This window comes from Capra hircus, chromosome 25 (assembly GCF_001704415.2).
Source record: "Capra hircus breed San Clemente chromosome 25, ASM170441v1, whole genome shotgun sequence".
NCBI lineage: Eukaryota > Metazoa > Chordata > Mammalia > Artiodactyla > Bovidae > Capra > Capra hircus.
In genome coordinates, this window is record NC_030832.1 from 32,869,568 (window position 1) to 32,896,226 (window position 26,659).

At 54.3% G+C, this 26,659-nt stretch overlaps 1 protein-coding gene across 2 annotated transcripts in view; it reads right to left on the reverse strand.

The window, feature by feature from the left end:
• Positions 1 to 26,659, reverse strand: part of CLIP2 (CAP-Gly domain containing linker protein 2) — a 75,288-nt gene that overhangs the window by 13,086 nt on the left and 35,543 nt on the right. Inside the window, exons 3-11 of one of the 2 annotated variants that reach the window (XM_018040770.1) lie at positions 22,394 to 22,944; positions 18,637 to 18,761; positions 16,949 to 17,162; positions 15,552 to 15,749; positions 14,309 to 14,412; positions 12,048 to 12,108; positions 6,802 to 6,906; positions 3,983 to 4,918; positions 1,336 to 1,393 (exon numbers count right to left, since the gene is read on the reverse strand). In XM_018040770.1, the coding sequence (XP_017896259.1) occupies positions 1,336 to 1,393; positions 3,983 to 4,918; positions 6,802 to 6,906; positions 12,048 to 12,108; positions 14,309 to 14,412; positions 15,552 to 15,749; positions 16,949 to 17,162; positions 18,637 to 18,761; positions 22,394 to 22,944 (2,352 nt within the window). The remainder of the gene's footprint in view (positions 1 to 1,335; positions 1,394 to 3,982; positions 4,919 to 6,801; positions 6,907 to 12,047; positions 12,109 to 14,308; positions 14,413 to 15,551; positions 15,750 to 16,948; positions 17,163 to 18,636; positions 18,762 to 22,393; positions 22,945 to 26,659) is intronic. The other variant, XM_018040771.1, reaches the window with a different exon arrangement.

A 26,659-nucleotide genomic window follows, 5' to 3' on the forward strand; every position in this document is an offset into this window, starting at 1 on the left:
CAAATCCATAGAGACAGAAAGCAGATTAGCAGTTGTCAGCAGCTGCAACGAGGGGAAAATAAGGGAATGACTGATAATGCATATGGGGCTTGCTCATGGAGTGATGAAAAAGTTTTGGAACTAGACAGAAGAGATGATTGCACAACACTCTGAATATATCAAAGCCCCTGAATGGTTTGTTTTAAAATGGTTGATTTTACTTAAATTATATCTCAATTAAAAAAAGGTGGGAGGGGGGACTTCCCTAGTTGTCCAGTGGCCAAGACTCCATGCTCCCAAGGCAGGACACCTGGGTTCGACGCCTAGTCAGGGAATTAGATCCCATATGCTGCAACTAAGACCCAGCAAAGCCAAATAAATTAAAAAAGAATGGCCGAGAGAATTTTGGAAAAAAAAAAAAAAAAAACAGAGCGGAAGACCAGCCTTGCCAGTAACTGAAATATAAACGAAGCTTCAAAATACTGTAAAAGTGGTGCATGAACAGACAGATGGGTCACTGGGAAGGAATAGAAAATCTAAAGAATCAATTACCTGATGGAATTTAAAGACGGTGAGTTTGGTTCATGCAAATCAGTGGAGACAGGGAGATGAGGTTTTCAAAAATGGTGCTGGGGGAAGTGGGCACTCTTGGGGAAAAAAATAAACATGGATCCTTACCTCACACCTGGAGTAAGAATTCTACATGAATCAGAGATTTACACAGAAAAAGAACAAACCCAAGATCCCAAAAACAAAGATTGATTTTTAAAAATCTGCATGGCAAGGGACTTCCCTGGTGGTCCAATGGTTAAGACTTTGCTTTCCAATGCAGGGTGTGTGGGTTCGATGCCTGGTTGGGGAGCTATATTGTAAAACTTTTTAAGTGGTCCACATCAAAAAAATATCTTGAAAAAAAGAAAAATAACAACACCAAACACACAATCAAGTTCTCAATAAACAGCCTTCGCCCTCCTCCTATGGGGGGTGAGTGGTTGGTGCATGTGGCAGGCAGCTCTTGCATGTGTGTGCTAAGTCACTTCAGTCATGTCCAACTCTTTGCGATTCTATGACTGTAGCCCGCCAGGCTCCTCTGTCTATGGGATTGTCCAGGTAAGAATACAGGAGTGGGTTGCCATCCCCTCCTCCTGTAGATCTTCCCGATCCGGGGATTGAACCCATGTCTCTTACGTCTCCTGCATTGGATGGTGGATTCTTTACCACTAGTGCCACCCGGGAAGCCCAGGCAGCTGTCACCAAACACCAGATGACGCAAAACAAAGTCGAATGAGCTTGGAGGCAAAACCCACCAGCGTTTCCCCAAAGCCCCACATACCGCCCGGCCCAGTGGCCACTCACCCTCCACAGTCTCCTTCATCCTGATCTTCTCCCCTGAAATGTCGTTGGACTCAATCATCTGAAAGGAGAGCCCTGTAAGGGGGATGCTCGCCTCCCCATCTCAGCCCCCAGCCCCAGCCAGTCCACGTCTCTCCAGTTCAAGTAGACTTTCATGGACTTGCTGTAGCAGGGGGCACAGGTGTTCTAAGTCTCCTTCCCCGACAAGAGGACCCCCTCTCTGCTCCCAGGGGCCCCCAAGGCTGCTTACACAGCATCCATGTGATCACTGCCTGTCCTTTCCTGTTTGCAAATGTCTAATATAAACAGCTGTCTCCTTCCTGGGAGACAAAGATTGGTCCTGGGACTCTGTTTCCACCATCATCCAGAGGCAAGATTCCCAGCCTCGGTTTCCCATCCATAAAATAAGAATCGACTGCCACGGGGCAGCGCATGCAGAGCATGCTCAGAGATAGCTCCCAGAGGGACTTCAAGAAATGCTACTTTCTTTCTCTGTGTGCGTGCATGCGTGCTAAGTCATTTCAGTCATGTCTGACTCTGCACGACCCTATGGACTGTAGCCCACCAGGCTCCTCCCTCCATGGGATTCTCCAGGCAAGAATACTGGAGTTGGCTGCCATGCCCACCTCCAGGGGATCTAACACTTCCTTTAAAAAACAAACCCAGAAGCAAAGAAGCAAAAAATCAACTAAGAAAAAAAAATCTGTGTGGCAAACATCAACAGGCTCCTCCCTGCTTCTTTGCAGAATTTTCTGGCTTCCTGCACAAGCGAAACTGGCCGTCCCCTGAGCCTGCAGTTTGCCAGACCCTAGCACTGCTATCAGGGCAGCGCAGAGTCGAGCAGGCAGTCACCTCCATCCACCTGCCCCTCATACCTCCGCTCATATATCCCTAGCCCTGCTTCAGCCAGTCTGTTGTGATTAACAAAGCCACCTAGGTCTTTATTTATACACATTGTAGGGAAAACAAGGCATACATTAAACTTTTAAAAAAAAATTCCCGTACTTACACATGAGAACAAAAATCAAGTTGTCCTTGAACTTAAACCTTTGAATTTTGGAGGGCATGTGGGTCCAGACCAAGGTCCCACATGTGCAGAAATCAGTGGGCGTTTCTAAGGTCACCACCCACTCCCTGGGGTGCAGTCTGTGACAGAGAGGCAGCAGGCCATCCTGTGGAACCACAGCAACCGCCAACCTCCCTGCTAAGGGAGTCCAGGCCCTAGCGCCCCAGGCCTGACCCTCCTGCCCTGAGCAGCCAACCAGGCCATGTGCACACAGCTAACCTGGGGCTCTTCTTCTCCTCTCTGCCCAGCATCCTGGGAGGGCATTTGCTAACAGGGGCCCCCGCCTGGGAGAAGAGGGCAGATGGCGGGTGCAGTGGGGCCTCAAGGCATGACACAGGCAGGGCTCCTTTTACAAAAAAGGCACCCCCAGTATGGAGAACTTCTGAACACTGGTTGCTCAAACACTGAATTCTGGATTAAATGTACAAGGGGAACCAGAAGCTCAAGAACCACTGGGGCTGATAAAAAGGCAACCATCTTGGGATTTCCCTGGTGGTCCAGTGGTTAGGACTCCAAGCGTCTACTGCAGGGGCCCGGAGTTCAATCTCTGGTTGGGTAGCTAAGATCCTACAAGCCTCGAGGTGGGGGGCAGAGAGTGGGGGGAGGCAACGATTTTGCTGCACATTGTCCCTTCATATAAGACTTTGTCATTCCGGGTACTTCTCTGGCCCTTAGGCAGCGGGGTTCAACAGGAACTCTGCCACTGATGGGCAAGAAACTCTGGGAAAGCTACTCTGCCTTGGAATCTGGGTTTGCTCATCTATGAAATGGAGCCAACATGGACCCCAAGGGAGTCCAGGTCAGATGGGGCATCCTAGGGCCTGCACCCACGTGTGGTGCCCAGAACCGCTCACGAGGCCCTTCCTGGCCAGCGGGAACACCCGTCTGTGACACCTGGGGTCCCAGCCTCCCCAGCGTGCTCAGCTGGGACCTCTAGATTTGCAGCAAAGCTGATACGGGGGGCAGCAGTCTCCCCAGGGTCACACCCCTCTGGCCTTGCAGAGCCCACTCCCGGGACCACTCCCCTACTCCACCACTCCACTTAGGAAAGTGGCTGCAGACTGTGTTCCGTCTCGTCGGGACTGGCAAATAAGGGGCCACCCTCAGGTCCCCAAGGTTGGCACTCGGGTCAGAAATGGGACTCCCTTACCTCTGCCCAGTGGTGGGCAGGGTTTGCCTTCCACATCTCTGCCAGCCCAGTGCTGGAGCTCCCGGTACCAACACCCTGAGGAGGCCTGGGAGCCTGCACGGTGGGACGTGCCTGCCAGCTGGGGAGAAGGCTGCTGCCCAGGGACGCTCCTCTCCAGGCTGGCCTGTGGGGACCCAGCCAGGTCTGCTCAGACTGCTTGGGGGCCCCACGGTCACTCAGGCCTGCTGCCCTTCTGAGAGAGGGGCCAGGGGCTCCTCCTCTGAGCCAGGAGCCCTGCGATCTCAGACAGGTATGCTCCAGGTGGGACGGGCAACGGGGACGCTTCCCTGGGCTGCAAATAAAAGGTCAGTAGATGCCTGAACCCTCCCCCAGCCAGGCACTTGAGCCTGGGGCTGCTTGCCGCCCCATGGGCAGGAGGGGCGGCGGCCACCTACGTGGGTGTGCTGGGCTGAACACAGGGACTCGACAGCCTGGAGTCTGTTTTCGGTGACCAGAAGCTTCTCCCGCAGCCTCTCAGCCTCCTGCTTGCTCTGGGCTTCGGAACGCTGCAGCAGCTCATAGTCCAGCATTTTCTTCTCGGCCAGGGAGATCTGCTCCTTGAGGAACTCGATGGCCTGCGCCTGGCCCTGGTACTCCACGTCCAGCTTCTCCAGCTCGCGCACGCGCAGCTCAGCGTCGCGGCATTGGTCCTGGGCCTCCTGCAGCTCCAGCCGGTGCTGGCTGGCCTGCACCTCCAGCTGGGCACACCAGTGCTGCTGCACGGCGGCCAGCTCCTCCTGGGCCTCCTGCAGTTTCTGCCGCAGGCCCTCCTTCTCCTTCACGTGCATGGCTGTCTCGATGTCGTGCTTGGCCCTCAGGTTGCCCAGCTCCAGCTGGTGCTCCATCTTGATGCCCTCCATCACAGCCTTCAGCTCCCCGATCTCCTTCTGCTGGGCGCCGGGGCCTGAGTTCAGGGTGGCCTTGAGATCCTCCAGGGACTTCTGGTGGTCCGAGGCCAGCGAGTCCAGCTTGGACTTCCAGTTGTCCATGAGGCCCATGTTCTCGCTGGTGGCCTGCTGGACCTTGGCCTTCAGGTCCACCACCTCCTGCGCGTACTTCTCGTTGGCCGCCCGCAGCTTGTCCACCTCCGCCTGGTAGGCCCTCAGCGCCTTCTCGTACTTGTCCCTCAGCAGGCCGCTCTCCCGCTGGCGCTCCTTGCTGGCCGACAGCAGCCGCTCCCGCAGCCGCAGGGTCTCGGCGGCCTCGGGGTGGTCGGCGGGCGGCGGGCCGGAGTGGAGCAGGCACTGCTGCAGCTCCTCGATCTCCTCGCGACGCAGGCTGAGCTCCTCCTCCAGCTGCAGCACCCGCGACTTCTCGGCCACCGTGGTCAGCTGCCGGGAGAGAGGGAGACCGGGGTCAGCGGGCCGCCAGGTGAGGGGGCAGGGGGCGCGCAGGAGGACGCGACAGGGGAAGGTCACGGGAAGGACACCCCATCCCATCTGAGCACCGCCTCCTGCCTTGGGCCCCAGTGATTCGGGGACTCAACGGTCCCCACTGCCCTAGCCGGCTTGTGACAAATCCGTGGTTAAAAGAAACCATCTGGGGACTTCCCTGGTGGGTCCAGAGGTTAAGACTCCACGCCCCGGTGCTGGAGCTCCTGATGGGGGAGCTAAGATTCGGCGTGCTGCAGCCAAAAATAAATAGATAAAGCAGCCAAGGGAGAAACTGGTTGGGTGGCATCCTCGACTCACTGGACGTGAGTCTCAGGGAAGCCTGGCGCGCTGCAGTCCACAGGGTCGCAAAGAGGCGGACACGACTGAGCGACTGAACAACAACAAAGAGGGGAAAAAAAGGAAACCATCTATTTGAGGTTATGGTTTTCTTCAAGTTTAAGTTATTTTGAAAGGGTGGACATGACAGAGGGGATTTTGCACTATCCCGCTCTAGAAAAGTCTCAGCTAGAATGAGTGGACTCACAGAGAGGCTGTTTGGAGGGGGTGGCCAAAGAAGCGATTGCCCTTTTAATGCCTAACGCAGAAAAAAATAAATAAAAAAGGCCCAGACCCACTTTCTGATGGAAAACTCTGAGATCAGACGCTCCACCTGCCCAAATCCCACTTTGACCAAGTCGGTGGTCAGCGATTCGAAAATAATATATTTGAGAGTTTTAAATCTTTTATAAGCTTAAGGAATTTGCTTCTGAAGGTGACCTCTAGTTCAATAAACATGTTTTTGGTTTTTTAAGTTGGGTTGAACCCTTCCTGAGGGAGATGCCTCAGTGTAGAGGGCTTCAGCCTGTCAACTGTTTCTGCAAGCAGCCGCTGCGTATACACGTGTGTACCGCACACGCAGTCACCTGGCAACAGCCAGCATGCGGACAGGAACTGTGTGCACCTTCGGACACCCACAGGCGCAGGCATACTCACTCGTGTGCAGAGGCCAACCCGCAGAAACCGGTGGTCACCCGCCCCACACCCGCACGCTGTGTACAGTGGTTTGCGTCAATCACTGCCGGCTGTCTGTTTAACTCTATCACCAGGGGCCCTGCAGCTGGGCTGGCCAGCTGTTTGGAGGTGGACCTGCATAGGAGGCTGGCCCCTGGCATGCCTGGTGGGCAGGGAGGGGCCAGCAGGGTCTACAGACTGGATTCAGACCGTGCCCTGGGACTCCGGGGAGACTTCACTCTCACACAGAGCTTTCCCTGACGTAGGAACCACTCAGACCCTGGGGCTGATGGAGAATCATACACCCTGGGGACCCCCCACTCCCCCAAAGTCCCACCACTCCGTCGGCCCCAGGTCCTTCAGGCTGGCCCTTCGTGCCACCCTATTGAAGACCTCGGATCCCCAGTCCCCCTACCTCTGCCTTCCCCAGCCTGGGGAGAAGGGAGGGGTGGACAGGTCGTCCACACAAGGGGCGGAATGTTCCCAAGAGCCCCCAATTGCTGAACATGACAGAGCATTGTCTGGGCAAGGCACGGGTGAGGGGGTGGGAGAGGCTCTCACAGGACCTTCCCCAGGCAATAGGACCAGGAGCTGGGGCGCAAAGTCCCAGAGGACCAAGACCTCCCCCTCCTCCAACCAGCATCAGATGGCGGAGGAGCACAGAAGCACGTTCCTAAACCGGCACTGCCCTCCTAGAAGGGATGCAAAAGGGAAAAACAAAAACCCAACAAAACTGGGAGGAGAGCAGCCAGAGAGAGAGAGAAAATAATAAAACGGGGACGCTGACAGGGGCGCTGGCGGGCCGAGGCGCTGGCGGTGGCGGCGGTTACCCGGTTGTCGGCTAGTTCTCGGAGCAGCCGCTCGGCCTGCGCTTTCTCCAGTAGCAGGTTTTGCTCCAGCTCCCCGATGCGCGCGTGCTCCAGCTGCGTCTGGGTCTGTCCACCCGGGGCGGGTGGCGAGGTGGGGACAGGAGAGAGGAGCGCAGGCGAGAGGAAGCCGGAGGAAGAGAGAAAAAAGAGAGAGAGAAGCAGGTCATCTTCTGTGCGCAAGACAGGAGAGCAGGTGGAAGGAAGAGAGGAGGTCTGGGGAGGTGTCCGCCCCTCGCTGCCGATCTGTTTAAGGGCGGAGGACAGGCTGCAGCAACCTTGCCCAGCCACTGGATGGGGCGACCACGGGCACCCGGGTCCCTTCTGTCACCCCTATGTGGCCCTTCCTCTCGCAGCTCCTGGGGAAGAGCCCCGGCCTACTCCCCACCTCGCATCAGGGAGCCGAGAGCCCGTTTCTCACTTTAGGCACAGAAAGCGGCGCCCAGGAAACCCCCAGGATGGATGGATGAGTGAACGACCCCAGGACTCCTGGTCCCCAGGCCTGTCCTGAAGGTTGAACCAACTGAAAGGAAGGATTTCAAAGACACCCACACCATCATGACTTCCTCCAGCCAGGCTCCTAAGTGGAGGCCGGGCTGCGTCTCCCATTGCCCTGCCCCGAACCCAGCCCCTGTGATGCCCATTCCCCGGGGCCCCCCGCCGCGGACGCCTGGTCTCCCGAAAGCACAAGGGTGCTTTTGTCCCAGCTTCACAACACCCACTTCACATGCTAACAAAGCCCGACATTCTCAGGGCATCCAGGCTGGCATTTCGATTTTACCCCGACAGATCTGCGGGGGCAGCAGGAGGCTCAAGGCCCTGGGCATCCAGAAGGGTCTGGACCCCTTGTTCTCAGCAGGGAGAAGCCAGAGGGTTCGCTGCATCCTTCGGCTCAGTCCGTCATCACCGAGGAGAGACGAGGAGACAGCAGACCCGAGCAGCAGTCCTGGGGAGGCAGGCTGAGCACCACAGCACTGCTGTGTAAAACCCAAGAATACACAGCCAACACGAGCAAGGGGGACAGCGGCTGAGTAGACTGAGAGAATCGCCTCAGCAACTCTCATGCAGTTCATCAAGAGCTATAGAGACCTTATGGCCTTCGGCTCCCAATCTTACTCTTGTGAATTTTCCTAAAGGAACAAAGGTGTCTCTCTCCCTCAAGAGGGCAGCATGGCGCAGGGCTAAAAGACAGCCATGCCTGGTCTCTTTCGGAAAGTTAAGGGCTAAAGATGGTGACTCAACCCCAGCCTCGCAGGGGCCATGTTCTCCCCTGCTTCTCTCCCCTGACGGTGGGCACGGCAACCCTGCCCAGGACCCACACTAAATTGAAAAAAAAAAAAAAAAAGTGAAAGTGTTGCTAAGTCGTGTCCGACTCTTTGCGACCCCAGGCACTAGACAGAGCCTGATCGCAAATACCATATCGGTGCTCCCAAGGGCAAGATAAAGCTTCACAGTTTCAAGGTCTACTTCATTTGGTACCCCAACCGCCACAAAAGCCCCCTTCCTGTCACTTTCAGAACTCTCAGCCTCCTGTTCCCTGGGTTGGGGTCTACCTGTGGGCACAGGGGAACTCATGGGAGGTGCTTGGTTAATTTAATTAAGTTCAGTCCTAGGAGTCTGGGGCGGGAGAGCGCCTCTGAAGGCTAGATTTTAGTGAGATGGACAATCTGGCTTTTATTCTGCTCCAAGGACACTGCCCTGGGCGTGAGGAGCAGCAGCCACCACGGTTATCCGCAGGGCAATGTAAGAGTGGATTTAATTTTTGTCTCACACACCAACTTTAGAACCTACCCCATCCCGCGGTGTCTCGGCTGTCTCTCCAACTCACAGGAGAGAGAGGCCATGCCAGCAGGACAACCTCAGGCTCAGAATCACCCAGCAACCTGGGACAGCGTGAAGCCTAGAACTCAGATGTCTGGATTTCAGAACCAGGGCCCTTCCCCAAACCAAGCCTGACTCCACAGAGGGGAGACACGGACTTTTGGCAACAACATGGAGCAGTGATGGAGGCTCCAGCAGTGGGGACTCCTTGCGTCCCTGCCCCCATCCAAATCCTGGAAGCTAGGTGAAGCCTGGCCTGAGCCCTTGACCTACCGTTTTTTCTCTTCTCCTTGAATGCACAGTGTCTATCCTACTCCAAAGCACAAAGTCTCTGCCTTGGGACGCCCTTCAGGTAACAGAGGGCTGGTGTTATCAATCAATGGCGGGGAGCCGGCAGGGAGTTACCCCAACTGCACAAGGGGCTCCTGAAGGTCGTCATCCCTTTTCATCTCCCTCCAGGCCTCAAGCTGCATAGCCAGTTCCCAACAAACAGCGGATTCTGAGTTCCGTCCCTTCCCGTTACAGTGGGTGTTCCCAAGCCAATGAAAAATAACAGCGAGATGCTATTTAATCAACAGAACAATAACACAAGCCCCCTGGATGAGAAGTCCCCAAATTTCCTGTCTACTTCACAACCTCAGAAGGTGACCTTGACTTTGCACATGTAAACAGTTATGATGAAGTCATCCTGGATTAAGGTGGGCCTGATAACTTCCTTTTAAGGTCATGTGAAGAGACACAGGGACACACAGGGAGGAAGGTCACGTGACCACGGAGGCAGGGATGCCACAACAAACCGAGGAACACAAGCGGCTGCCAGCAATCCTACCAGAGTTGAGAGAGAGGCATGGAATTGACCCTGCCCATACCTCAACTTCAGACTTCTGACCTCCAGCACTGTGAGAGCATCGATGTGTGTTGTCTGGAGCCGCTGCTGAATTGTGAGTTTTTCCTTTTGCAGCCCCAGAAGGTGCTAGAAATACCTGTCACTTGCTCCTCCTGGTGGAGATATCCTGTGGGTGTGCTGGTGCGGAGTTTGGGGGAGGACCAAGGAAATCGTGGGCTTATAAAGGGCATTTAATGCCACAGACTGGACGCTCTCAGCGAGTGAAGCCAGAGACTGAGCCCCTGGACAGGCCGACAGTCAAGGTCAGAAAGGCGGTGAGAGGTAGTCATGGGACATCTCGCATAGTTGGGGGAGGGAGGACAAGCAGAGAAATGGTGTCACATAGCTGGAGGGGTCCTAGGAGGAGCTCAAGGAGGTGTTCTGGGGGCTTATTTTTGACTTTCATATGGGTGGGGATGAGAGGGACTTGGCTCCATGTGCCTTCCGGTTGCCATGAATATGGTCACAACAGAAACAGCAGCAACGGGACTCCACTGCCCTTGGACTGAACTAACTGTCCGTCACCGTTTGCCCCACCCCCCTCCTCTCTCAGCCAGGGCTGATTGGGTCTGGGGTGGGCACCCGATCCAAAGCAAGACAGCCCATTGGCTAGCCTTGGACCAATCAGATTCTCTCAAGAGGACAGCTGGGAGGCAGTAAGTGCTGGAGCCTAGGCGGGGCAGGGCAGGTGGATGTCAGGGCAGAAGGGAGATGTGTCAAGAGATCTGCAGACACAGTGAGAGACAGACAGACTGACCAGGAGTCACGAGAAGAGGGAGGCGAGTGAGGGGGAAGAGACTCCGTTTCTGATGCTGCTCCTCCTTCCAGTTCTCTGAACTGTCTGCCCTCGGTGCTGTGAGATTTCCCTGCAGCCTTTTAGTAACCCGCCCACTCACCCCCCACCCCCGTGATGACTGAAGTTAGCAGTTACCAGATGTCTTTGCAATCACAGGTGCTTTTCCTGTGATTTTGGGAGGGACCTCCACCCCCAATCCCTTCGGGAGGGCAGCCACCCCACAGAAGAGCTTGCCAAATGTCAACCACATAACTGGCCCCTTGGCTAAGTGACAAACTTATATTGGAACACCGGATGCCAGGCTGGGGTTCCTACACCAGGTTGTGCCCCAGTAGCCATTCTTTAAGCTCAGGCAGCAAAACCCATCCCAACAGGGACAGCCGTCAGTGACTCTAGATCACACACATCCCTCCCCAGCCAGGGTCATTCAGGGATAGGACAGCCATTTGTACAATTTTGCTGAATGCTGGAAGTCAGAGGGGTTTTAACACAGCTCTTTCACAAAATCAGAAACCGTAGTTTCCCGTCGGAGCTCAGAAAAGATCCGGTGCAGTGATTCCCAAAGTGTGGTTCCCAGGTCAGCATCACCTGGCAACTCATTAGAAATGCAAACCCTTGGATCGCACCCAGACCTACTGTATGGCCACTTGGGTCCAGAGTTCTGGGTCTGAACACACCTACTGGGTGACGAATTCTTAAGCTGGGAAATCACTGACCTGGTTCAACCTCCTCATTTAACAGAGGAGCAAATGGAGGTCCAGGGAGAGGAAACGGCTGCCCAAGACCAGTTAGGGTCAGGACTGGAATGTGCAGAGGGACTGAGCTGACTGCCCTCTGCCTCATCTGAGGGCTTGGGAGTCCACGTTTTCTGTCACCTCCCAGGGAGCAGGGAGGGTCATGGCAGAAAGGCATTCCTACCCACCCAACTGTGAGCAGGCCTAGTGAGCCCTGCAGACTCCAGGCGGTTTGGTGAGGAGGGCTGGTGTCTGTCTTGGGTGGCAGGGGTCCTTAGGTGCTTTATTAATTGAGTGAATGTCCTCCATCCCTCAGCTCAGAAAGGGTGGGTGGGATTGAAGAGGGAGAGTGAAATTCCACTAGTGCCCAGACCCCTTAGCCAGGTGGTGGGACTTCAAGAGGTGCTATCACTGGCCATCCTTACGGGCTACACTCGGGAGTCAGGAGTCCTGGGCCCTGGTCCCAGAGGCTGCTGAGGTGCGCCATGACTGGGTGAGTCCCTTCTGCCTTTCTGAGCCTGCCTTCCCATCTATAAATTCTGTGACTCTAGCACAAACTATTCCCAGCCAAAGTTTTAGCTGGAATTCAAGATGAACGGAGGGCCCAGGGAACACCTCTAGGGCTACTGCCCAAGAAAGAAGGGACAGGGAGCCCAGCCACCATGTCCTCAGGCCCAGCTCTGTGGATTCCCTGGGTCCTTCCCACCCAGCTGCTGACCCAGGAAGCGTGGCCCCTCTGGGGCTCCTGGAGCTGAGCCATTCGACTTCTGATGCCTGAGTCTCTTGTGACGGGGCCCCTCCCCATGCTCCCAGGGTATGACCTTTGACTCTTCCCCAGTTTGTCTACCTCACGGTCCCCATGGTCCCCTCCCACAGGGCTGAGTTGCTGCCTGGACCTCATGACGATTTTCCCTTTGAGGACTGATCCTGGGGTGCAAGCCTAGGGGGAAATTTGAGGGCCTTTGACCATTACCTCCAGGTCTCCCTTGGTGATGGACTCCTCTTCCACTCGGAACTGCAGGTCCTCCACCTTCCTGTGGAGGGGAGAGGGGGCTGAGCAGGCTTCACCCAGAGGGGTCCGTCCATTCTCCTGCTCAGTCGTGTATGACTCCTTGCGACCCCCTGGACTGTAGCCCACCAGGCTCCTCTGTCCATGGGATTCTCCAGGCAAGAATACTGGAGTGGGTTGTCAATTCCTCCTCCAGGGGATCTTCCTGACTCAGGCATTGAACCCATGTTTCCTGCATTGCAGGTGGATTCTTTACCTGCTGAGCCATCAGGGAAGCCCATAAGTGACCCCTACCCAGAGGGGTGGGCTTTGCCAAGTCAGCAATGCCAGAGAGAGCCAAGGCCACCAGAAGCTGCGAGTCCACATTCAGAGTACCCAGAAGGTACTGTCCCAGAGCCTCATGGCTGATGGGGGCGGAGCCTCCTGGAAACCCCCAGCCCTCCCAACTTCCTGGTCCAAGCTCTACACAGAGAACATGGACTTCTCTAAAATAGGAGTGCAAAGGAGACATTGCTTAAGGAAAAGATCCCCGGTGTTCTCCTTACTTGCTGCAAGTAATAAATCCTTTCTTCTCCTGCAAAATAGTTGTGTTTAATGCAGCACCTTTCCCCTCTAGGGTGGTTGTGGGGATAAATGATAGAATGGATAGTAAATGAAGCAGAATCAGCTCTGTTTTCATCATAGCAGGGAGCAGATAGGCTGCATGAAACAGTCTATGGGGAAGGAGGGAGGGTGGGCTTCTTCCCCTGCTGACCCCATCTTCACTCCCTCCACTCAGAATCAGGGCCCAAAGTTCCAGCCCCCACCACTTGGGCTGCTCCCTGATGTGGAGGGCCCCCAGGACTCTGCTGCAGGTGTGGGGCCCACCCTCAAGTACACTCACCCACCCACCCACCCACCCCCGAGAGAGCAGCGGGGAGAGACACAGGCATGTTACAGCTCACAAAGCGGCTGCTCCTGGGGCCTCGTGACGGCTCTCAGCACACAGAGGATGAAACTGAGGCTCAGAAAGGGCCAGTGACCTGCCCAAGGTCACACAGCAAGCACCGGGCAATGCTGGCCCTTGTACCCAGGACTTCCTGAACGCAACTCCCACGATGTCTCAGGGATCTGTTTTTGTTTGTTGGCATCAGGCGCATTGCCATGGGAACCAGTTGTGTGGGCCCTGCCGTCGGTCTCAGGCAGATATAAATAAGCCCTCCTCTCCCAGAGTCAGACAGTAACAACAGCCCCTGGAGCACATGCCTGGGCTGAAAGCCCAAGAGCAGACCCAAGTTGGGGGAGGTGGGGGGCTGGGGCTGGGGGCTGCCTACTGCACAGAAGGAGCAGAAGAAGCTGCAGAAATCTGTATGTCAGCAGCTCAGAGACAGAGAGGCTCCTGGACCAAAGGAAACCCTGGCCCTTGTGGGCTCTGAACCCCACCAGCTGTTCCAGGACCAAGTCAGCCCAGAGACCCCACACAGAGGGAACACAAACCCCACTCACCACTACGGCAGGTCACAAACAGCCAGGGGCACCACTAACAAGACTAGTGACCTCAGGTGAGTCCCTTCCCTGCTCTGAGCCTCAGTTTTCTCATCTGTGAGCTGGGGTCAATACCTCCCTGGGTTAATAGTAAGACAGAGGGACGGTGTAGGTAAAGCACCCAGCCCGGGGGCTGACCCCCAGGTGCAAGGTGTTTCCAGTGGCCTTTCCCTGCTGCTTCTGAGCCTCAGTTTCCTGACACATGAAATGGAAATGAAGCTTCAGGACACAGGCTGCACGCTCCACTGGCAGGACCTGCCTACAGCAGAGGCAGGTATTCCCTGTACTGAACTGGGTCACGGCGTGGGCACGTGGGGTACACATCTCCCTAGTGAGAGGTCCCCCGCAACTGCCCTCCCTGGGCGTTCTCATGATGGTGCACAAGCCAGGCAGGGCAGGAATGGTGACCCCCATGTCAGGAAGGAAAGCAGTGACAGACACGGTGTCTCCCACATGCTCAGAGCTGTTGTCTGGCGCGTCACTGGGGTTATCTTGCAAGTCCTCCCAACAGCCTGCAGAGGTGGGGGTCATTACCCCACTTTGCAGATGGGAGGACTGAGGCCCACCCGACTCGTGTCACCAGCCCAGGCGACACAGCCGGTGCACGGCAGGGAGGTGGGGTTTGGGCCTTCTGGTCCCGAGCCATCCTCAGCGAGGCTCTGGGAGTGTCCCCCCAGGACGGGGCCCGGGGCGCCACGCACCGCCTCTCCTCCTCCAGCTGGTTGGACAGGTCCACCTTCTCTTTCCGCACGCTCTCCACCAGGAGCCGGGCCCGCTGCAGCTTTTCTTCTGCTTCTGCAACATACTGGGCCCCAAGCCGAGGGCCCGGACAGGGTCGGCCTCCTCCTGGGGGATGGGGAGCCAGGGTGGGGAGGGATGGGGAGCGGCAGGGGAGACGCGAGGAGGCAGGCCTGGGATCCCAGCCACCCCTACTCCCCCTCCAGCCGAGTCAGGCAGGAACTGTGGGTCTAGATGTGAGGGCAGAGGGCCAGCCTCACCCAGCGGGAACCTCAGGCCCACCTGCCCCCAGGACCTGCCCTCTCCCTCCACCCTTGAGGGCCTATAAGACCTTCTGTCTTGTGAATGCCCCCATCACAGCACATACGTGAGCTTGGCCTTAATAATTCCAGAACCCGAGGGAAGATGGAGCCGGGCTCCAAATGGGGACAGGGGCCCAGGAGGGAGCTCCCAGGTAGAGGACAAGCGCCAGGAAAGAAGAGACGTGACGGCGCCAGAATCGAGGTGATTGATGGGTGACGCCTTCCTTCCCTCGAACCCAGCCCAGGAATCTGCTCAGAAACGCGGTCTGAAATGTGAACATCTGTGCCTCCCCCCCCAAAATTTAGTATTAGAAATTATTTAGAAAAAGTGAGGAATTGAAAAACCACGTGAACACCAGCAGGGAACAGGCCACGTGGGTAAGGACACAGCCTGTGATAGATGGCAATGCAGCCGTTCAAAAGGGGAAGAATTTTCCATGACCTAGAAATCATGCTCGGGCTATGTGTGTCAGTCGCTTCAGTCAGGTCCGACTCTTTGCGACTCCACGGACTGTAGCCCGCCAGGCTCCTCTGCCCTTGGGATTCTCCAGGCAAGAATTCTGGAGTGGGTTGCCATTCCCTTCTCCAGGGGATCTTGCTGAGGCTGGGATCGATCCCCGGTCTCCCACATTGCAGGCGGATTCTTTACCGTCTGAGCCACCAGGGAAGCCCTGTTCACACTATAGGAAGTGGGAAAAAGCAGGATACGCAAGTCTGTATCCAGGTTCTGCAGGAATGTGGACCTGCCACTGGAAGGAAAATCACCAGGAGGACGGGGGAGGTTGGTAACCCGCATCTCAGTGTCTTTTGCACACCCCGAGTTCTCCTCTCTGAGCGTGAGGGATGGACAAGACTGGCCCGAGGAGGCCGCTGGGGACCCCACTGCCCCAACCCGCCCGCCCACCTGCTCGTGCTGCGCCTTGAGCAGGGCGATCTCCTTCTCCACCTCGCAGATGTGGCTCGTGGCCTTGGCCACCTCGGCCCGCTCCAAGTCCCGTTCAGCCAGCAGCTGCTCTATGTGCTGCTGCTTCTCCTTCAGCGCCTCCTGCAAGGCCGTGGTGCCCGAGATCTTGCGGGCGTAGCGCGAGGAGGTCTCGGTGAGCTGCAGGGAGGCACCGGGCAGGCGGGACTCAGGGGTGTAGAGCTCCATCCAGACAACCTCCAGTTACCCCACAGGTTGGGGGACATGGGGGCCCAAGTGCCTGGACTCCTAGGGTCCGGCTCCTCCCCTTCCCAGGGCCCTAGACACTCTGCCTACTTAGGTGGAGGGAATCGTGACGTTTGAGATCCAGGGAACTCCCCGCTCCCGGGAAAGTTACAGCCCCTGGGGCTCCTCCCTACCTCATGGCAGGGAGGAGGTGGCCCTCACCTGGGCCACCTTCTCCTGGACTAGGAGGAGGCCGTGTAGACAGAGCTCTGCGTAGCAACCTCACCTTCTCTCCTCACCCCAGGTGAGGTACCAGCCTTTCTAAACTGCTTGCCCTCCACCTGTATTACCTGCTCTGCATTTGTATGACCTTCTTTAATTCCTAGGAAAGGGTTTTAGACTAGTGACACATCAGTAATAGAAAAATAACAATAAATGTAAATGGGTCAGTTTCTCTGTTACAAAAGTGTACACTTTCTTTTTAAAAAGCATTTATTTGTTGGTGGTGCTGGTTGTGGCACATGGGCGCTTGGTTGCTGCACGCGGGCTTTCTCTAGTTGTGGTGAGTGGGGGGCTACTCTCTAGTTGTGGCCTGTGGGCTCAGTGGTTGTGGCTCACGGATTTAATTGCCCTGTGACCTGTGGGAATCTTAGTTCCCGGACCAAGGATTGAACCCATGTCCCCTGCATTGGCAGGCAGATTCTTAACCACTGGTCCATCAGAGAAATCCTTACACTTTCTTTAAAAAAAAAAAAAATTATTTATTTCTTCATTTGACTGCACCAGGTCTTAGTTGCAGCATGTGGGATCTAGTTCCCTGACCAGGGATTGAACTTGGGGCCCCTGAATTGGGAGCCTGGAGTCTTAGCGACTGGTCCACCAGAGAAATCCTTACACTTTCATCTTTGTTAAAAACTCCAAACTTCTACTTTAGCACCTGAAATGTATATTTCAGTTTAAGAGCCTAAGTTACCAAGTTTCCATGTTCTTTTATAGAAACTTCTATTAAATATTTAAAGAAAAAAAAAAAACACCTCAAAACTGACAGATGCCTAGAACCAGAGCAAGTCAGAGGATGCCTGAATCTCTACGGCCCCACCCTCCACATCCCCATATACACACCAGGGTAGCCCTCCCCAGTCCCCCATGCTTACCAGGCCACTGCGGCTGGGCCGGCCGCCCACGGAGGAGGCCACGGAGCTGACGGAGCTGATGGAGGAGCTGCTGGGACTGTGGGTCAGCGCCGACACACCCATGGCCATGCGCTTGGTCTTCTTGGCCTTGGCCGGGCTGGTGGACGGGAAGCCAATGCGGATCACCTTGTGGATGGGTGCAAAGAGACCAAACTTGGGTGGGCACTGGAAGTACCTGGAGGGGCAGGAGAGACCACGCTGCCATTACCACCCCACAGCCTGGAGCCTGGCCTGCCTTCCCCACCTTGTCAGAGCCCAGCAAAGAGAGAGAGGTTCCTCCTTGGGGACCCATCACCCGTACCCTAAGACCAATAGACAGGACTCCCAGAAAAGGAACAGAGGTGAGGAGGGTCTGCTATTCTGCAAAGCCACTGGACATATTTCTGGGGAATGCGGGGATAACAATCGATGAACACCTACTCTATGCCAGTCCCTTTTCATAAATGCTCATTTCAATCCCCCAACCATTCTATTGTAATCCATTTTTCACAAATGAGATGTGGGCTCAGAGAGGTTAAGCAACCTGCCATAGTCACACAGCTGGTTAAATGGCAAAGTTGAGAGTGGATCCAGTGGACTCCAAAGCCCTCAGTGTTTTGGCTCCGCTCACACACCAGAGGCTCCCAGCCATATCTGCAGCCCTATTCTCACAGCTGCCCCTGGACCACTCCCAGAGCCAAGGCTCTCTGCCCATGGAGCTCCCTGCATGGAGAAGCAGAAATGGGAAGCAAGCACCTTAGGGGTGGGGTGGGGGATGCTGACCAACCTTCCTCTGAATTCTAAATGCAAGAGTAAGTTGAGAGAAACATTCGCCTTGAAAACAGGAAGGCAAGTGTTGTCATGGAAACTCTGGAGCATCTTCTCTCAAAACCTCTCTGGCAGCGGATTCCACACGGGACCAGGAACTAGTCCTGCACAGTTTCTGGCTCACCATGAAACTGCCACGCCATCCTGCCACTTCCTGCATTCAGGTCTTTGTTCAGGCTGACCCCCAGCCTAGCAGACCTTCCCTCTCAGAGCTGTCCCAGCCTCACTTGGAGCACAGAATCCAGCCCAGGGATAAAAACAGGCTCATGGGCCACCTCCACTTAGCCCCACACCCCAGACACTGCTCACTCATCACATCACCCTTCCCATCCCCAATGGGCCCAGGAACAGCCTTAGACCCTCTCGATCGAGAATTCCTGACAGTCAATTCCCTTTAATTAGAGATGCTGAGAAACCTGGGACCTAGCTGTGAGCCTAACCTTGACTGTAGAGCACCAAGCACTGATTATTTCCTGCGTCACCCAGGGCCTCTCCCAGAAGGCAGGGACCACTGCCTCTCCTTTTCTGGTACTCCCACTGCACTTAGCCAAGGCGGCATGGGGAAAGGGACACAGGGACAGATGACTCTCCTAGCACTTGCTCGTGACTCTCTGCGTGATCTTGAGAAACGCCCTCTCTGGCCTTGGTTATCTCATCTGTAAAATGGGAGTGACAGTCCCACCACCTGCTTCCATGAGCTGCTATGGCAGCACCTATACATGGTATCAGGCACAGCCACCAGATGCTCAACACTGGCATCCTCAGATGCCCAACCCCGTCCCCTGCACCCATCCCAGAAGAGGACGCCCCCCTTCCTCCTGCCCAGGGAAAGCCCACCATACCTGGTACCCGCCACCGCCCCATCGTTCTTCCCAAGGGGCTCGTCCAGCTCCACGCCACACCACTCGCCCTTGGCAAAGTCTGTCTCCCCCACATACCGCACCACGCCAGTCTTCGTCCCGCCAACCTGTTGGCACACAGAGAGACTCGGGTCCAGAGGATGCAGTGGGAAGAGCAGAGATGGCACTGGTACCCAGGCGCCCAGGCTCATCCCAACCCTCCCTTCCAGTATGCAAGGTTTAGGAGAGATGGAGGGAGCTCAAGGACAGCTGGGAGGGATACAGGTATAACCAGTGCTTCCCAAGGCTGTCCTGAGCAAGAGCTCTGGAGTCAGAAAGACTGACTTATATTCAAACGCTGCCACTTACAAGCTGTGTGAGCTTGGGCCAGTTACCTAACCTCTCTGAGCTTTAGCCCTGCTTCATCTGTCAAAAGGGCTCTGGTGAGGATTAAGTACTATTTGTGCAGTGTCTGGTACATACAAGAGCTCAATAAATGTTATCCTTAAAAAATGGCTTGAATGGGGGTTGCCAGGAGCTGGGTGGCAGGGGAAATGGGGTTATTGTTTAATGGGAATGAGTTTCAGTTTCACAAGATGAAAGAGATCTGTTGTACTACAACAACATGAATCTGTTACTTAACATCACTGAATTGTACTCAGAAATGGTTAAGAAGGTAAATGTTATATATATATATTTTTATTTTTAAAATTAATTTTTACTGGAGTACAGCTGCTTTTCAATGTGGTGTTAATTTCTGCTGTACAGCAAAGTGAGTCAGCTATACACATACATATATCTCCTCTGTTCTGGATTTCCTCCCCGTTTAGGTCAGCACAGAGCACAGAGTAGAGTTCCCTGTGCTGGACAGTAGGGTCTCAGTTTTCGATTTTATACATAGTAGTGTATAGTGTATATGTCAACCTCAATCTCCCAGTTCATCCCACCTGCCTATTGTGTGTATTTTATCACAGTTAAAAAGACTCATAGACCAGGCCAGTAATCAGGAATATTACTGTAAAAAATGGTTTAAAAAACTTTTAGTTAAGTTTACATAAATACATAAAGGGGCTTCCCTGGTGGCTCAGAGGGTAAAGAATCTGCCTGCAGTGCGAGAGACCTGGGTTCGATCCCTGGGTGGGGAAGATCCCCTGGAGAAGGAAATAGCAACCTACCCCAGTATTCTTGCCTGGGAAATCCCATGAACAGAGGAGCCTGGTGGGCTACAGTTCATGCAGTCACAAAGAGTTGGACACGATTGAGGGACTAACACACACATATACATAGGAAATACTTTCAAAGCCTTAAAAAGCCCCAGGAATTTCTCTACCTCCCCCAGAAGCACTTTAACTCTCTATGATGAAGTTTTTGGTGTTGACGGCATATTTCTAGTTGACATGCTTACGTTGCTACTTGTCAGTTGTTCAGTTTGGGGTGAAATCCATTGACTTCCCATCAAGGAAGGGGAGGCTGAACCCACCCCTACTGGCTCTCCACTCTTCCCACACATCAACAGCTTCATTTTGATCAGACTCCAGGCTGACGGTGCTGGGACTTAGGTAAACACTAGTCACAGACACGGATGGGTGGATACAGAAACTTTTCCTTCCCATGACCAAGCTTCCCTACAGATAACAACTGTCTTCTATGATTGTTTGTTAGGTTTTCACAGCAGGTTAACCCCAAACTCTCTCAGTCCTCTAAAATCTCCTGCCAAGACGTGCAGAGGCATTGAGAACTCTATCAGGTTCTTTCTGGAGAAGACTCTCCTGGAGCTGGGAGCCCCTCTGCTGGGTGGCCACCACTCCAAGGCCACCTGTCACCATCGCCCTGAGGAGTCCCTCTTCTTCCCTCCTAGGCTGGATTTCCCATTTCTTGGATGCAATATCTTCTTTTTTTCTTGGTTTATGCACTATTTTGGTAGAGCCTTCCATTGCTTTCTAAGAAGAGGTGTAAGAGGGAATAAAATATTTGAGCCTTTGCCTACCTGAAAAAAAAAAAATTTGCAGGATCTTAGTTCCTTGACCAGGGGTTGAAACTGGGCCAAGCCAGTGAAAGCACCAAATCTTACCCATTAGGCCACCAGAGAACTACTGAGTTAAGAAGTTTAGAATTCACATCTTCAGTGTGTCTGGTGCATAGCTGGTCCTTAAGAAATGGTGCGAATGAAGTGAGTTTTAATCATGGAGCTGGTTCCTTTGAGGGCACACACCTGAGGCATACTTAGGGGTGTCAGAGAAGGTAACCTTTAGAAAGTCCTGTTTTGGTTCATATAAATATGGTAGGGGCTTCCCTGGTGGCTCAGACGGCAAAGAATCTGCCTGCAACGCAGGAAGTCCCAGGTTTGATCCTTGGGTCGGGAAGATCCCCTGGAGAAGGGAATGCCTACCCACTCCACCATTCTTGCCTGGAGAATTCCATGGACAGAGCAGCCTGGCAAGCTACAGTCTGTGGGGCCGCATAACACCCAGACACAACTGGGCGACTAACACAAACGTGGTAGATAAATACACACATTTATTTTCACCCTTTCTTCAATTTGCACTAGAAAGACAGTGAAGAGACTTTTCTTTAAGGTATTAAGCTCCAAAGACAAAGAGAACAGGAGAAAAGATGGTAGCTATAGAGCTGGAAACCCAGGGCAACCAGGTCCACAGACAGCTGCAGGGAAAACAGAAAGCAATCAGTGTTTCTCTCAGAAGCCGCCTGAGGCAGATACTTTTATAATTATGGGATGATCTTTATATATATATATTTCTTTTTGGACCACGTCATGCGGCTTGCAGAATCTTAGTTCTCCAACCAGGGATCAAGCCTGGGCCCTCGGCAGTGAAAGAGTGACGTCCCAATCACTGGATTGCCCGGGAATTCCCAAGAAATATATGACACGTACCCACCATTACAGTATCATACAGAATAGTTTCATTGCCCTAAAAATTCTCTGTGTTCCCCAAAGACCTCGAATAGCCAAAGCAATCCTGAGAAAGAAAAACGAAGCTGGAGGAATCAGGTTCCCTGACTTCAGACTATGACAAAGTTACACTAATCTAGACGATACGGTACTGGCACAAAACAGAAATATAGATCAATAGAACAAGATAGAAAGCCCAGAGATAAACCCACACATCTGTGGTCATCTAATCTATGATAAAGGAAGCAAGAATATACAGTGGAGAGAGGGCAGTCTCTTCAATAAGTGGTGCTGGGAAAACTGAACAGCTACATGTAAAAGAATGAAATTAGAACACTCCCTAACACCATACACAAAGATAAACTCAAATTGGATTACTAATGTAAGGTTGGACACTATAAAACTCTTAAAGGAAAACACAGGCAGAACACTTTTTGACATAAATCACAGCAAGATCTTTTTTGATCCACCTTCTAGAACAACAGAAATAAAAACAAAAATAAACAAATGGGATCTAATTAAACTTACAAGCTTTTGCACAGCAAAGGAAACCATAAACAAAATGAAGACAATCCACAGAATGTAAATTGTACAACCATTATGGAGAAGAGTATGGAGGCTCCTTAAAAAACTAACTACAGGCCCAGAAAGGTTAAGACACTTGCCCAGGGTCACACAGCAACAGTCTCCAGGGCCCCCCACTTCTCTTGTCTCGCTGGTCCCTCTGTGGTTCTGACCAGGTGTGGGTGCCCCAGCCTGAACCCACCCGAGCCCCGTGGGTCCCCGTCCCTGCCCAGGGTGGGGAATCCAGCTCGCCCACGTGGGGTGGGGGCGGGGGCAGGGACTCACCAGCACGCGGTCTCCCAGGCGCAGGTCCTTGTCGCCTCGTTTCACGGAGCCGCTGTCCGAGAGGTTGGAGCCCGACTCGTTGCCGGTCTTGACCGAGCTGTTGAGGACGCTCTCCCGCAGGGGGATGACGCGGCTGGTGAGCGGCGGCGTGGCGGTGCCCGAGTGCAGCGACAGATTCTGGGCGGTCAGCGACTCGACCGAGTGGGCGTCGCTGCCCGAGCCCTCGGCGGCGGGCTGCCGCGTGAGCTTGGAGGGCCGCGTGAAGATGCCCTGCAGGGCCGGGCACTCGAAGTAGCGCACGCCGCCCACCGCGCCGTCGTTCTTGCCCACCGGCTCGTCCAGCACCACGCCCGCCCACTGGCCGGGCGCGAACTGCGTCTCCCCCAGGTACTGCACCACGCCCGGCTTCACGCCGTTCACCCACACGCGCTCGCCCACCACGAAGTCCCCGGCGAACTCGTCGCCCACCTCGGCCGCCTTGGCGCCGGGCTTCTCGGGGGCGGCGGGGGCCGCGGCCGGGGGCCCCGAAGCCTGCTTGTGCAGGGGGGAGCCTGTGGAGACAGGACAGAAGTGGCGGTTAGGGCTCGGGTCGGGGAGAGGGTGGTGGGCTGGACCTCGGCGCCCCCACAGAGCGCGGTCTGGCTGGGAGGGGGCCGGTGCCGGCCGACGGATGGGGAAACTGAGGCAGATGGGGCTGGGAGTGGGGCTTAGGGCGGGTCTCATGGCTCCTGGGCCGTGTGGGTATCCCCTACTCTGCCAACCCCTCTGGAAGATTCTAGGGATGGAATGCTCGGGACAGTGGCTCCTCAGAAGGCTTTCCACCCAAACTAAATAAGTAAATAAATAGAGTTATAGGGAGTTCCCTGGTGTCCCAGTGGTTAGGATTATGGCCTTTCACTGACAGGGCCCAGGTTCAATCTCTGGTGAGGAAACTGAGATCCTGTAAGCCCCATGGTGTGGTCCCCCCACGCCCCCGACCCGTTCCCCCAAAAAAAGTTACAGAGGACTTCTGGTGGCCCAGTGGTTAAGACTCCGCCTTCCAATGCAGGAGGTGCGGGTTCTGTCTCTGGGCAGAGAGCTAAGGTCTCCTGTGTGCTAAGTCGCTTCAGCTGTTTCCAACTCTTTGTGACCCCAAGGACTGTAGCCCACCAGGCTCCTTGTCCACGGGCTTCTCCAGGCAAGAATACCGGAGTGGGTTGTCCGTGCCCTCCTCCAGGGGATCTATCCGACCGAGGGATCAAACCCGCATCTCACATCTCCTGCTTTGGCAGGCAGGTTTTTTACCACTAGGGCCATCTGGGAAGTCCTAAGATCCTATAAGCCCCATGGTCAAAAAACCAAAACATAAAATACAAGAGCAGCAATATTGCAACAAATTCAATAAAGACTTTAAAAATGGCCCATATAAAAAATATTTCAAAAATTTAAAATCTTAAAAAATTCAAAAAAAAAAAAAGACTTTTCACTGCTTGGGGGTCACTCACAACTGAGGGCAGAATGAACCCATGATGGAGGGTTACAAGCTGATACTTCCTCACCATGGTGGGCTCAAGCCCTCAGCTGTTAATCTGAGACCACCCATGGCCCCATGTAGGACTCAGATCTTGTCGGGGGGATCTCTGTGCTCCCCACTTTCCTCCCCAGACAGTTCTGGGCTCCCAACTATTCCTGAATAGCTAGCCACAGACATCTCAGGACAAGGAAGGAGCCAGTAAACCCTCTTACTCCACTCCTGGTATCTTCCCCTCCTCCCCCACCGCCAAGCTGCAGCCCAAGCCTCAAGGTGCACAGACCAGGAAAAGAGGGGGTGAGGATGTGGGAAGTGGAAGCAAGCACTTAACCTCATTCCTGGACTGAACTGGGACCCCTGATTTTGCCCTTCTTTATAGAGAGAATGACCTGAGGCTCAGGCATGGGCCTTGCCCAAGGCCACACAGCAGAAATGGGGACAAAAACCCTCTCTGGGGGGCCTGACTCCCAGGCCTGGGCTCAGATGTGCTGTAAACGCAGGAAAATAGAACGGGGACAACCTGCTTGTATATGTGTGCATGCATGCCAAGTTGCTTCAGTCGTGTCCGACTCTTTATGACCCTATGGACTGTAGCCTACCAGGCTCCTCTGACCATGGGATTCTCCAGGCAGGAATACTGGAGTGAGTTGCCATACCCTCCTCCAGGGGATCTTCCCAACCCAGGGATGGAACCTGCATCTCATGTCTCCTGCATTGGCAGGCTTGGTCACTCACAAAAGGACAGAGCAGAGCTCAAACCCACCATGCTTCGTGCATGTCTGGCTCCTGGGTTTCATGCAGGGCCCTGTGTGCAAGTGGGTGTTTGGAAAGTCTGCCCATTTAAACCTCAAGGTTCGGAGGTTGCTCCTCCTTCCTGCCAGACAAAGTATCAGGCAGGGAAGGACTCATCCTTTTTCTCTTCTACTCCAGAGGCTGATGCACTTGTCAAACAGAGACGGGGACAGAAGGCAAGCAGCCACTGCCATGCCCCTATCAGAGATGCTTGTGTTTCTGGTTCTCTCCACAGGCAGCCAGTACAGGGGTCACAGGGGCAGCAGCTCCGCCAGCATCCTCCAGGTACCCAAGGTCAAGGAGGCCAGGGCCATAGGCCTGGCTACATGCTATCTCAAGGCTGCAAGGACAGAGCTCCTGGAGGATGAGGAACTCCAAGGCAGGATGCACATACGAGGCCCAGCAGGCAGGTATCCCTCTGGGGCACTAGTAGTGGTGGGAAAGCACATGACCACCCAGGGCCTAGACAGCCAGAATGGGGCTCTTACCTGAGGGGCAAGGGGCTCCCTCTCAACTGTGAGCTGGGCTCCTGGGAAATCTGTGAGCTTTGCTACTGAACTTGATTAACAACCACAGTGACTGTACCCATGAACTGATGCCCTGTGCTAAGAGGCGGACGTACAATAGCTCATACGACCCTCACGGTTAACTGTGTGAAGTGATTTTGTGATCCCGTTTTACAGATGAAGAAACTGAGGCTCAGAGACATCAGTTGTTTTATCTAGGGACTCAGGCAAGAGGCAGCAGAGCCAAGCTCCAACCAAAGGCCTCTGGCTCTTGGTGCAGGGCACTTCCATTCATGCAACAAATGTGTACAAAACACTCACCACGCCAAGCCCCAAACTACAACCACCCTAATCTTGGACTCCCCTGCATGGACCCATTTCCTAGATTCTGGCCAAACCCTACAGTTGCCTTCGAACAGGGAACAGTCTCATCTTGTACTCCTTCCTGGAGAGGGATGTGTCCTGTTTCTTATGGGACCCTGGGTGGGTGGGTCCCCAAGGTTCTTCTCTCCCAGCCCTGAGATCCCCAGAGGTAGAGGCTGTGGTGGCTAAGGAAGCAGACTCTCGAGCCCCACCTCAGTCTCCTTGCCTGGCCCCATCACAGGGCTGCTGAGCAATGAGGCACAGAAAGCCTTAGGAAGGGTGCCTGGGTCACACCAGTGAACAAGTGCCGACCATTGCAATAAGAATGACTAATACTCAAAAGAAAGGATTAGAAAAAAATAAAATCACAAAAGGCCCAGGGGGCAGAAGAAGGGCTTCCAGGGAGATTCTGGTGACCTTGGACCAAGCGCTCTGCCTCACCCCACCCTCTGGAGCAGCTGACTTCATCCTACTGTTCTCCACATCTAGGCCAAGCTCTGGGTCCCCTGTTCTCATCTAGGACCATCCTGTTACCAGGAACTTCTGCTGGGATCACACCCGTATGGGGACTGGGAACCCCGCAAGGTCAGGTGGGTCCCTTCCTTAGGAAAAAAAAAAAAAAAAAGCTGCCTCAAAAAGCAGTCATAGCGGGAGGAAGCCAGAAATCAGATGGAGCTCCAACCCCAGGTCCTGTATAGCACTGCCCAAGTAGCCCATGTGTCATGCTAATGAGAGGTCAAGGTTATCATCATTAAAACAGCAGCTACCATTCATGGAGTGCTGACCCCATGCCCTTGATGGACTGGGTGCTTTTAATATTCATATCTTGCAGATTAGGAAATGGAGTTAACAAAACTTGCTGAGAGTTACCCAGGCCGGCGTATTAAAAAGCAGAGACATCACTTTGCCGACAAAGGTTCACCTAGTCAAAGCGATGGTTTTTCCAGTAGTCATGTACGGATGTGAGAGCTGGACCGTTAAGAAGGCTGAGCACCAAAGAACTGATGCTTTCAAACTGTGGTGCTGGAGAAGACCCTTGAGAGTCCCTTGGACAGCAAGGAGGTCAAACTAGTCCATCCTAAAGGAAATCAACCT